The sequence below is a fragment of the Etheostoma spectabile genome, chromosome 19 (assembly GCF_008692095.1).
Source record: "Etheostoma spectabile isolate EspeVRDwgs_2016 chromosome 19, UIUC_Espe_1.0, whole genome shotgun sequence".
Taxonomy (NCBI): Eukaryota; Metazoa; Chordata; class Actinopteri; order Perciformes; family Percidae; genus Etheostoma; species Etheostoma spectabile.
Window position 1 is genome coordinate 10,769,909 of NC_045751.1, and position 12,500 is coordinate 10,782,408.

General features: G+C 43.3%; 1 protein-coding gene across 1 annotated transcript in view; it reads right to left on the reverse strand.

Annotated features, from left to right (window-relative positions):
* cyp26b1 (cytochrome P450, family 26, subfamily b, polypeptide 1) overlaps positions 1–3,072 on the reverse strand; it is a 37,688-nt gene extending 34,616 nt beyond the window's left edge. The window contains exon 1 of the mRNA XM_032499435.1: positions 1,860–3,072. Within this exon, the coding sequence (XP_032355326.1) occupies positions 1,860–2,063 (204 nt within the window). The 5' untranslated portion in view covers positions 2,064–3,072. The remainder of the gene's footprint in view (positions 1–1,859) is intronic.
* Positions 3,073–12,500: the final 9,428 nt, after the last annotated feature.

The window sequence follows — 12,500 nt, forward strand, 5'->3', positions numbered from 1 at the left end:
CCCCCCCCCCCCCTCCATAAACTTGGCCGTGGTCCTCGGTTGCATTCCGGGAACGCGTCTTGCTCGGTGTCAGATGGAACGGAGAGGAGCACCGCGAGTTCAAGCCCCGCACACGGCAAACGTGCCTCCGCTAGCCGAGCCCCCACTTAGCTTTATTTTCTCTTCCCCCTTTGTTTTTTTGTTTTTGTTTTTTTAAGTTTTTCTATTTCTCCCCCCGCACTCTCTCTGCCTCTCTTTCTTCTTTTTTTTTAAATTGTTCTTCTCCACCCACCCCCCCAACCTTTTCTGTCGTGCTCCTGGGAGCCATCAGTTCGCGCAGACAACGACTGCTTAGCAGACTCGCGCGCAGCCCGGTGGGGTCAAACCATAAACCTGAGCTTTCTTCTCTCAGCTGATAAACTCCCTTTTTTTGTCCACATTTCTCTTTCTTTCCCTCTAAACATAAACGTTACGCACAGATTCAGGCACATTCCAGCATTCAAAGGATGAAGGGTATTTTTTTCTGATTGATTAGCAGCAAATATGTTGTGTATGCTCTGCAGAAGATCAATTCCTTAAGTTTGGAAGCAAAAAGTGATCTCACCAACAAATGACCCATATATGTCACCGACAGCTTAAAAACTCCCATCAACACACACACACACACACAGGACAGGATTTTTTTCTTTTTTGCAACCACACACCGTCGGTCAGTCAACTTGTAAGAGAGGGAATCTCGGTTACTGAGTGATTTCTGCGTCTTTTTTTGGATGCAGGGAGCAGAGCTACTGCGTCTGGATTCACCAGCGGGGAGGAAGGAGAGAGGGGAGAAGGAGGAGGGAAAGAGAAGAGTCTGTGCGATGTGTGCACTTTACCCTCACCTTAACCATTTACTCTTTAACACACTTAACTTCTCTCTCTCTCTGCACAAATGTCCCCGAATAATCACGTTCTTGTCATTTTTGGCATATCAAACATTCGACTTTGTTTGGAAATCTCAAGTAAATAGCCAGACGTTATATTGTACTCTATATTTGACCCCTGCACAGACACACCCGCCGCCACTTATTGCCAGCATATCAGATATGATCGATAGTCTATCAGCCTGACTGCTGCTCGACCTCTCCGCGCAGGGAAAGTCGCGCCGCAGTTGGCTGACCCAACATGTCCCGTCTGAGATAATAAAACTGATCGGATAGCCTGATGGAGCCACAGTAGAGTGAGAGTGAGATTGAAGGGCTATAAACTAATCAAAAGTGAAGTGAAAGTCTTTGATGGTCGTGTGTGTGTGCGTGTGTGGCTGGCTAGCGCGCTGACTAGAGTCGCTCTGTGTGCATCCCAGGCGCGCAGGATGAGGAGGATGAACCAGCTGAAATGTATATGGAGACTCATATTTCACAGCATGATGAAGATTACTCGGGCTGAGACGAGACGTAATATAATGATATGTTTCATGGGATGTTGAGCCGAATTGATCCAAGTTGTAATCCGCGTTTTCCCAGTTGCTTGCATAGGTGCATGGTTGTTTTGTGAGCATCAGCAGCTGGAGCGCAAGTAATGCATATGGCACAATATGTGAAAGGGTTAAAGAAAGTGCAAATTTTGGCTGTCTACTAGTCGATATCAAGATTACACTGTTCCGTCGCAGATGAACTAGTCAGTAAGTTGAGAGATCCGTTAAAGCAGCGCACAAGGGAAAGTGTGATGAATGAACTCAGAGTGGAAAATGCAAAATAAAAGTCTGGAAAGTCTTAAAGTATCGAGAAGGCAAATGGATTAGACTGATTTCATCATACACGGATAGAATCCCACAGGCAGACACCGGAGACACCGTGTCGCGCTCCGCCAAGCCCCCCTCCTCGCCCCGAGGGCGCGCTTACCTGCAGGAGCCAGTGGCAGGTCTCGCCGATGAAAGGGAAGCCCATGGATCCTTTGGGCATGGGCAGCTTGCAGTTTTTATCCCGCGTGGCCGTCCATCTGAGCTGCCACAGCTGCTGGGAGACGGCGAGGAGCAGGACCATGGACACCAGGCAGGCGGCCAGGGTGGCCAGAGCCGAGATGAGGTCGAAAGTGTCGAACAGCATGGTGATGAAAATCCCGGTAGTCTCTCTTGGGCACAGCGGGAGTGTCTTTAATCTTTGAATTCGTGACAAAAAATCTGTAGATCTGGATCCTCCGGGTAATTTCAAAAGTTTGATTTTCAAGTTCGGTCTGCGTAAAAAGCGCAATGCTCCTTTACGCACGCCAAAGCCGAGGCGGTTGTGTTGTCAGAATGAATGAACTGTGTGGAGTCCGATTTTTTTCTTTCAGATAGTGAGGATCTCTCTCTTGAAATAGTCACAAGTGGCGTTTCTGTGCGTAAAACAAAAGTGCAAGTCAAAGTTTCCGCGGAGTGGAGGAGATGCGACAGGTGAGCCAGGCGCCCCCCGGATCTTCAGTATCACAACTCAGCTTGTAAAGTGAAAAAATAAAACCATTAAAACTCACTTTGTTTTAGTGATTTAAGCATTTAGAACAACAATCACTCAAGACTGGGGACTGTCCTGATGTTTGAAATCTCATCTTTGGTCTCGTTTGTGGGTCAGTGACTTAAAATAAAGTTGTTGTTTTTTAAAGTCTGAAATTTGAAGGCAGGCAAAAAAATATCTCAAGGTGACACGTTTATGTCAGAAGCTGTGACACCGTGGGACACGTGGAAAAAGTGAAGCCGAGCCCTGGAACAAACAAGGGCTTTACTTTTTAAAACTTCTCGCAGGGATGGAAATACTTGGTTTGGGGGGGGGGGGAATTAACGAAAAGTCTTCCAGGAATCGCGTCTCTCTGAACTAAAAAAAAAAGAACAAAAAGCCTCTTTTATAAAAGTTGTAATCTCTCTATGAAGCAAACTCGAGGAAGATAAAGTAAAGTGGAGACTTTTATGATCCGTGAGCGTGCAGCAATGAAAAGGTGCGCAGGAGATGCTTGGAGCCACCGTCCTCTTTCTGCTTCTCTTAGCTTCTGTCGTCCACTCTCTTCTGTGTACCTTTCTGTTTCTAAGAGCGCTCCCCCCCCCCCCCCCCCTCTCTCTCTCTCTCCTCTCTCTCTCTCTCTCTCTGCTTCTCTGCTGGCTGCCTATACAGTCACCCTCAGTGTGTTGTGTGTGTGTGTGTGTGTGTGTGTGTGTGTGTGTGTTGTGTTGTGTGGTGTGTGGGTGTGGATGCGTGCGTGCGTGCGTGCGTGGCGTAAAGATTGTGTGTGCGTCAAGCCAAAGGCACCAATGAGTGTTTATATAGTGCGGAGGCAAGGCTGGAAGGCTCCCGTCGCCCCCCTCCAACCCCACCTCACTCCAGAGTCGGCTAGAGAGGGAGAGAGACTCCCCTCCCTTTCCCCTCCTCCTCCCCCCTCCCTTCCTCCCTCCATCCCTCCCCTCTGCTCCACCTCTTTTAGCTCCTGGAGGACCCCCCTCTCTCCTCCTCCTTTTCCTCCCTTATCCCCTCCCCTCCCTCCTCTTCCTTCTCTCTCCTCTCAGAAGGAGGGGTGGTGTAAAGTGAGCAGCAAGCGCCGCAAGAGGAGAGGAGGCATGGAGCGTGCTGGAGCTGGCAGAGCGCCAATGCGAGAAAAATAGAGACAGGGGAGAGAGAGACAGAGAGAGAGAGAGAGAGAGAGAGAGAGAGAGAGAGAGAGAGAGAGAGAAACCGGGCTGGCAGTTGCTTTTATGACTTCTGTCTCCGTGCAGGACGTGCGCACTCTTGAACTAATCACCTGCAGGCTGACACAGCGCTGCGTACACATCAGGGCTGATGCGACCTCAATTTTAGTAAAGGCATTAGACACGATTAAAATAATAACAAATCACATTATAGTTGGATCAGATAAGGAATTAAGCTACTGCTGTAAAATGATCGTTCCAAACTTGCCAAAGATCCAAGACGTGCCTTTACGCACGGACGCCGGCGCGTATTTGTAGATCATACACTGCGTCTCCAGTTCTATGTCTTCGTGTTTCCTCCCGTGCTCGTTCCCGGTGCATCGCGGGAAACGAACCACGGACCTCGAACCGGAAATGGTATAATTTGGTTCCAAAACGATTCTGTGCCAAATGGCTAAAATCAGCTTGTAGGAGTGAAAATGCTTTCTTTCTTTCCTTCTTTCTTGGTTTTAATTAGTTTTTGTTCTTTTTGTAAAACCTCACCTGTCAGCAGATATTATTTCTTTCATTCTGTCGTTCTTTTTGAGTTTTTATCAGTTTGTAATCCTTTTCTGACACCTGACCTGTCAGCAGAGAGACTATCTTTCTTTTTCTTTCTTTCAGACCAAATGTGTCCTCCTCTGCTAATCTTTACAATACAGCCTCTAAATATTCTTATGTTTTACTATATAACAGCTTTTTTTTTCTTCTTTTTTTTAAATCTGAGCTATTCTTTCTTTTCAGAAGTAGGCTATAAATCCCCTGTTGATGCTCCCTCATCACGCCTCACTCCTCTTGTAAACTCCTGAATCAAAAATGAAACTCTGTTGACCTTCAAGCGGAACCAACTGACTCCAGCGTCAGGTAACTGAAAGGTCAACAGCCGCCGTCCCCCGGGCAACAAGTCCCTACGTGTCCTCGCCTCGGCTTTTCCTTCCTAATTCTTCCCAATCTGATCAATCTGACGCAGCCCCTCGGGAGGGTCGGGGCTGCTCCCTGCACGATGCTACGCCACTGCCGTGCCAAAGAAAATGACTGGCTTCAATTAGGTCCTCTGACTGTGATAGGTGATGTTACGTAACAGAGAGGCAGAGTGGGCACCCTGACCCAGGCTGCATCACACACACACACACACACACACACACACACACACACCTGCAAAAGATCATTGTTTCATAATTAAGTCCATTTCTTTCTTAATTTACGCTCATTTTTTTCCTATATCACTATTCTGTTTGCTGTTGTTTTCCCTTTTTTTCTTTGTTTTAATCTGCACTTTTGTGTCTCTTTTTGTCACTTTCACATCACCTCAGCCCCCTCGTATCCGTTTTGTCCTCCTCGTCCTCGTCTTTTCTTCCCTTATCCCTAAATCAACACCAAATGAGGAACAAGTGTCAGAGGGATTTCTGTCCTTTTGGGACATTTCACCGAAGATCATCAGGTCTCTCTCTCTCTCTCTCTCTCTCTCTCTCTCTCTCTCTCTCTCTCTCTTTATTCCCTACTCTTCTTCTTCAATGCTGCCGCCTAGCGGAGTAGAATCACATGGCAGCCGGCCAGAAAGAGAGGAGGGGAGGAAAGAAAGGACAGCATTGTTTGCAATTGCTCCTTTCTCTGAGTAAATGGTGTGAACTTTTAGTCTCCCCATTGTCAAAGTATGAGAAATTTAGATTTGGGCATGCGTTGCCATCAGAGACTTACAGCTCAAACACACACACACACACACACACACACACACACACACACACACACACGCACACACGCACACACGCACACACGAACACACGCACACACACACACACACACTGGATGTGCAGCGTTCAACACAGAAAATCACTTATGCACCAAACCCTCACCAGCATATTGAAGTTATTCCACATTCCATGTACTTTTCCATTTGGAAAATATATTTCAGTACATGAATTCATATTTCTAAAGGTATGCTAAAGGTTTGCCTGTATCAGAGAGTGCAGTACTACTGTTTCATTTAGGTACGTTTTGTTAACCCAGTTCATGTACGACGTCAAGGTCTAGTTCTAGTCCATAAGAAGCTGCAAGTGTAGTTTACCTATAAATAATAAAAGAAAATCTAAAACCACAAAGAACAGAAAAGGTAAAACTCAAGAACTAAAAAACTCCAAAACATTAAAAATAACAAAAGGAAAAAGAATACATAAAAACACGTGTATATGTGTATATATCTAAAGACTGTATGTAATGTACTGTATGTAAATCCTACAGCAAAACAGCTTCAAGTTACAATCCTCCACATTCTTACACAGATAAGCCTGTTTTTCAAAACAAGAGATTATGCAAAAGGTTACTTACACCCTCAAAAGGAAGGTAAAGGAACTGTGCAGCGTGGGAAATGTTTAACTCTCCATTTATAAAGTACAAAAGGTCATATGTTGTTAGTATGAAGAGCTCAAGTTTGTCTGGGATGGTGGCACTGGGATGCCACCATCCCAGTGACTTTATTTTGGTTTCACAAAAAAAAGCCTGGAACACGGGCCCACGCACTTCACCTTTTGATCAGCAGTTCAGCTGCTGAATCACAGCCACATGACATCTGACTGTGGGGGAGGTGGAGGGAGTGTCAGCACCATGGAGAGCGTCTCCGTGCTGCAGAGAGACAGAATTAAGCTGTTTATACAGTATCTCCTCTCAGTGGTGGAGAGTAACTACACTGTCAACCTTTGATGTAAATTTACAGCAAAAATCTCACAGTCTCTTATTGTTTTGATGTTGTACAGGAACATACTGTAAGTGGCAGTGCATTCTGGGAGAAAATACTATTGTTACAGATTACAGGTATTTACTGTTTCACTTTGTGTCCACTCATGCCCCCAGAAATAAGAAAGACTTGTCACTAACTTAGCTCTGGGGAGCGTATTCCCCGGACTCCTTGTGTTGTTTTGACCTCGCAGTTTTCCTCGGATCAGGGTGGCACCTAAATCATTACATCATCGTTATCATGGTTACAGCTGCCACGTGGACCTGCTACACTCTTCCATGCCCCAAGTGCCCTGCTACGCCCTGCTACACTCTGTTAGGCCCTGCAGTGCCCTGCTATGCCATGAACTACTACAACTACTATTTCTATGTACACACATAACACAATATCCCCCCCCCCCCCCCCCCCCCCATCCCATTCGCCCACCTACCGGCCTACCCCTAAATCAACAAAAGTGGAAACCGAGCCTAGGAAACGCCTTATGAAGAAACACCAGAGGCAAGACACTTAAATAAAAAAAATAAAAAAATAAAAGTTCTAAACAATGGCTATTAAGGACATGTAGATACACTGTACACTGCAGATTGTTTAAAACAATCCATAAAATACAGATTCATGAATGAATAGAATTAAAACAACTAATACAAAATTAAAAAAGTGACTGAAACAAACTACATGTAAATAAATAAATAGACCACATGTAGACAGATAAATGAAGTAAGAAATAAGTTGTTTATTTAAAGGCCTGACTGAAAAGGATGCCATTATTGATTATATTGTGTCAATTTTATCGGCTGAAGGGAACATTTTCCTACCCTATGTAGGCTACTTTAACGCTGCTATCCATGCACCTTGTACTGGTATTTATTTGTCCTTGTATTTTTATGGTTGTGTTCCAGTTGTAGTGTGTGTACAACTTGTATTTATGTATGTGTCTTGTATGTGTTTATACTTGCTACACACCAAAGTTGAAGTTAAAAAAAGTAGGTTTTAAAGTAGGTTTGCCTACAAGCTATGTGCATTTTGGATGTTCACTTACCCCCTTGAAAAAAATCCTCCAACTGGAGCTTTATGCGACCTCATCCATTATATTACAAGGACACAACATCATGTATAATGTCTCAGACTACCAGTGTCCCATTCCAGGTCAGGGGCGGGAATATGTGGCGATGCTTAGCCCGTTAATCCCATTATATGTGTAAGTTAGATAATTGGTTGCTTTCGTGTAGTTGTAGATAGTGTGTGTGTGTGTGTGTGTGTGTGTGTGTGTGTGTGTGTGTGTGTGTGCGTGCGTGCGCGTGTAAGTTTCTTTGTGTAAGCAAAGACGCCTTATCTTTACATTCCACCGGGATGTCCGTTTAAGCTTCTAACACTTTACCTAAACACACACACTCGCTAACCTCAGTCAGCCTGAGTGGAGACAGTGTGTGTGTGTGTGTGTGTGTGTGTGTGTGACAGTCAGTGAGGGAAAGAAAAGAGTGAGTCAGTGTGTATGATGGTGATGGTTGTGCTAGCGGACGCATTTTCAATTTCCTCTGACCCTGGAACCACCTTTTACAGCCGAAGTGTTTAGCTTAGGCTTTAAAGGGCTTAGTGGGACACAGGAAGCGAACACGCACACACACACACGCACACACACACACACACACACACACACACACACACACACACACACACACACACACACACGACAGGAGAGAAGGAAGAGAAAGACAGTGAGGAGTTGGTTTTATTCTTTTAGAAAATGAGTCACGCATAACATGGTTGCAAAACTATACACAAAACAAATAAACAATTATAAAAACAAAAATAACAAAACAACAAAATTTTTTTTAAAAAGTTTATGTTTTTACAAATTCAAACAAGTCAAGTGATCTTGACATCTGAGTTTAATGGCAAACAAAAGTCAGACGAACATTGTCATTTATGGTAAATTTCAATGAAATGCATGAATTGAGGTAGTTATTAGAGCTGTTGGAGGTCAAAAATAAATCCTTCATGGAGCCGTGGGGAGGGAGGTTATAATCCGGGAAAAAACCTTTACCAAAATGAAAGTTGTAGAGAACATCACTGGGATATACTCTAACTCTATAAAGTCATGCATGTAGTTCCTGGTGCACAAAATCACCTCATCCACCTGAGTATGTAGACTGAATAGGCCCAGTCTTCTTCAACGTCCGGCTGTTTTTTTGGGTAAATTTCTTCACTGCTAAACATCCAATTGCAAAGTCTGATTTGCTTAGGTCACTGCAGGCGTGATCCACAGCCAGCAGCGGTGTGTGTGGTGGGATGAGGGTAATCAAACATTGCCAAGTAAAAAGATGTTTCCATATCAAAAAAAAGCACAATTTCTTTCATGATCTCACGGAATACTGTGCAAGTTTTGTCTCGTAAATTTGCAACTTTAATCTTGGAATAATTTTTATCTTGTTTTTTTTCTCAAAATAGTACCCCCCTCTGCTGGGTAAGTGATTTTTTATTAAATCTACAATGTCCCTAATACACTGTACATTAACTCCATAACATTTCTAGATATGATAAGACAGAACTTTACATATCCTGAGGGAAATTATTGTGCAGCGCAAAGTAGAAAAGAGTGGAAATACTGTGTATAAGGAGTATAAATATGTAAATGCTGGATTACGAGGATTCTTGAACGAAGGTTTTTTCCAATGTCTAAACTTTTTTTTTGATGCTCATTAATTTGAGTCTTTTTTTATTGTGTATTGGCGTATTCTGTTTTAGAAGGTTTTTTCTGGTTATTTTGTATGCTTTTTTATTATGTTGTCATCTATTTTTGTACAGCACTTTGGGGCAGTGATGGCTGTTTGTAAATGTGCTATAGAAACAAACTTTGACCTTGACCTTGACCTCAGGATTATGAGACTCCTAGATTGTGAGGTACCGACACAGGATTGAGACTCTCTCTCATTCAAGAGTGACTCAGTGAGCCACCCGAGAACTTTGCACAACAGAACCACAAAGAGCGCAAGCTGGAATTCAAACAGGTCGTCATTTAAACCACGGTACGAACACAATGTACCTGAAGACAAAATTCATAAAACAATAAGAACAATAAATAGAATGAAAAAAAGATGTGACGCATTAAATTTAAACTTGACTCAATATGAAAAAGGTCGGGGAAAGAGGTTTTGCAGTCAATAATTACCTCATTACCACACACACACACACGTACGTTAGTGGCACCCTGGTGACCCCACAGCCTGGGTTATATTAAAGTGCTCGCTGTCCTATGAGGTCAGTGAGCTATGACATCACCACTTGTTGCCTACTGACTCACAGAGTTAAGATCTGCACTGATTTAAAGGGAGCACAGTCAGCCTGCCGAGGGCTCACAAGAAGTCAAATAACAGCCAGGAACTCATTTATACTGAGACATGAGCAAAACTACGAAAAATAAGCATGAACTAAGACATTTGCATCATCAGCCTTTTGTTTGCTGCTTTATTTTGGATTTATGGGATTGGTCAACATCGCAGGGAAGCTATTATCGGTTAATGGAACACAAACCATTTACAAATCAATACAAATTTAGGAAAGTTTTGCACGCGGCAGTGCTAGATAACTTTTTAACCTCTTCAACCCGACAGACGGTGACAGTGGGGAAAGAAGTATTCACATCCTTTACTTGAGTAAAAGTTCATGAGTATTATGAGAACAATGTACTAAAAATACTAAAGAACTCAGTGTTCGGATTATTTCTACTGATCCATTAATTTGTAAGCTGCAAACTTGTAAGTGTGGTTGGACGAGGTACTTATCACCATAGTCAGTGTTTTAGCTACAGTAGATTTTAGATTTTAAAAAACTCAATATCAGTTGTATAGTACACTATATTCAGGATATTATCACCGCTTTACCATGCAGTCAGACAGCCATTTATGACGGGGAACTGAAGCAGTTATCTCTGCTCTCTTCAAAGCCACCAGACTTTGTCAAAAACAGTGATTTTACCTTGCAGAACAAGGGAGTTGCTGGTCTACCGCTGCCTCCATCGGTTAGTTTGTTTGAGTAGAAATCTCACGGTGCACAAAGTGGAGAAAATACTCGAGTAAAGTACAACTAGGTCTACTTAGTTATTTTCCAGACCCAAAGTTGAGCATCTGTGTCTCACATTCTTCTCACAAGTGAGCGGCCTCCATTCTCAGAGGAAGAGCATAGCTCATGAAAAAGTTACAAGTGGACCTTCAGTTAAGATATTCTTGCCAAAGCCCAAAAAACGTGTCACTGTGTCCATTACAATACCGTACCAGCTACTTCTGAGTGTCACATGAATCAGATAATCAGTATTATTCACATTTCCTGCCTTCACGATGCGTCAAAAAGTACAAATCTCCTCTCAGAAAGGCCCATTATTTTCCTGTCATGGTACGTTCGGGAAACATTGACCTTTTAGCACAAAATTACCGCCAATATATCTCCACTTTTGGGTGTTGTGTTTTAACTTTTCAACCAATTGTGGCATCACACAGTTTCAATGAAGTGTGAACCAAGCAGATAGCTTGGTGTGTGTATTTTTTTCAAATCTGAAGCCACGTACTGCAGTAATGTACGGTTCCAAGAGGTTAAATAATATTTAAATGAGTTTGGACTCATTTCACAGGGTGACGTTCTGACTGTGGAAAAAGATGCTCATCGGAAAGGCTTTTATGAAATGAATTTGAAATGGGTTTCAGAAGTTTTTGCTATGTGATCACAGGCGGCACCAATTAGCTTTGCACATTTTATCCTCGTTTGAGGTAATCCTCCAAATTAACAGCTGGGCCGCTGCAGACCCATGGGGATGAATTCACAATAAAAAATGATCTGGCAGAGCTGAAGGAGACAACAACAACAAAAGAACAACACCGAAGCCACCGTTAACAGAAAAAACATGAACCAGAAGAACTGAGACGTTCAGCAGTTACAGATGGGGCAAATGGTTCATTTCAGTGGGGAGGTTTTGACACGTGCCGCCATTCGTTTTGCTGCTTATGAACTTCATCCTCATGCGAATCTCAGTGTTAAAGTGCCAATGTTATGAAAATTTGGGATTTGGGGTGCAATGTTGTGTCTCTGGTGCTTCCACACGCATACAAACGTTTGGTTTCTGAATGTCCTCTGCCTTCAGTCTCCGGGTGAGCTGGTCAAAATCTGCAAGGGCTTTCACAGGACTTTAACAAAAACGAGTTTACCATAATCTACTAAAGAACTACTTCCACGTCCCTGTTCTGCAGGTATTCCACACAGAGTTGGAAGTGTGCCTCGTTTAGAAGAGGTCTCTCAGCTAATCCTGTCTTGTACTGACCGAAGTTGGAGAAACAACTAGCTATCTGACATGTTCTTTACCTAGCAACTGCATATGTACGAATCCCAACAAAGATAGAATAGAAGTGAGACGTCTCACTCTGGAGCTAAAACAGAGAGCTCAACACACAGGTCAGTATGGTGTTTTTGGAAAATTTAACTGTTGGTGAACGTTGGCTTATTCACGTGTTTTTGTAACTGTGGTTTATCCAGTCCTAAAAGTTCAATAGGTTTTTATGCAAAGAAATAACATTTATGCATAGCATTGTCCAAAACAACATACTAAATTGGAAAATGTTTCTTTGCACTGTGCAGTCTCCGGTGCCATTTAAAGAAAAACAACTACTGAAACCGAAAAGAAGGCCTTTTTGGGGATAAATTTAGTAGGAAGAAAGGAACTATCTGTGCTGGGTTTGATGCCCACAGGGTACTGGGTCAGTGACTAAGTGTGGTTGAACAGTACAGGATCTCATGCCGATTCCTTGAACTAATTAAGTACAAAGTGGCCGCCCCCCTTCCGCCAAATTTTCTGGATCGGGGCTTGTGGGAAGACTTCTGAGTAAAACTAGGATGTGGTTTTTTTTTTAATGCAGCTCCACAAGGTTGGTGTGCGACAACTTAATTAGGGCTTCATTTGATCAGAACTGTGTGTTTCCATGTCGGCAGGAAGACGAATGAGAAGATGGTTCAGTTTCTGGTTTGTTTTTCCCCCCCCCAAAAAAAACTGCTATTGTGGGTTTGTGTCCTGCCTGAGGGAAGTGATTTGGTAACGTCCCTTCTCTCCAACATCACTGCTAATGAGCCCTTGAGCAGGCC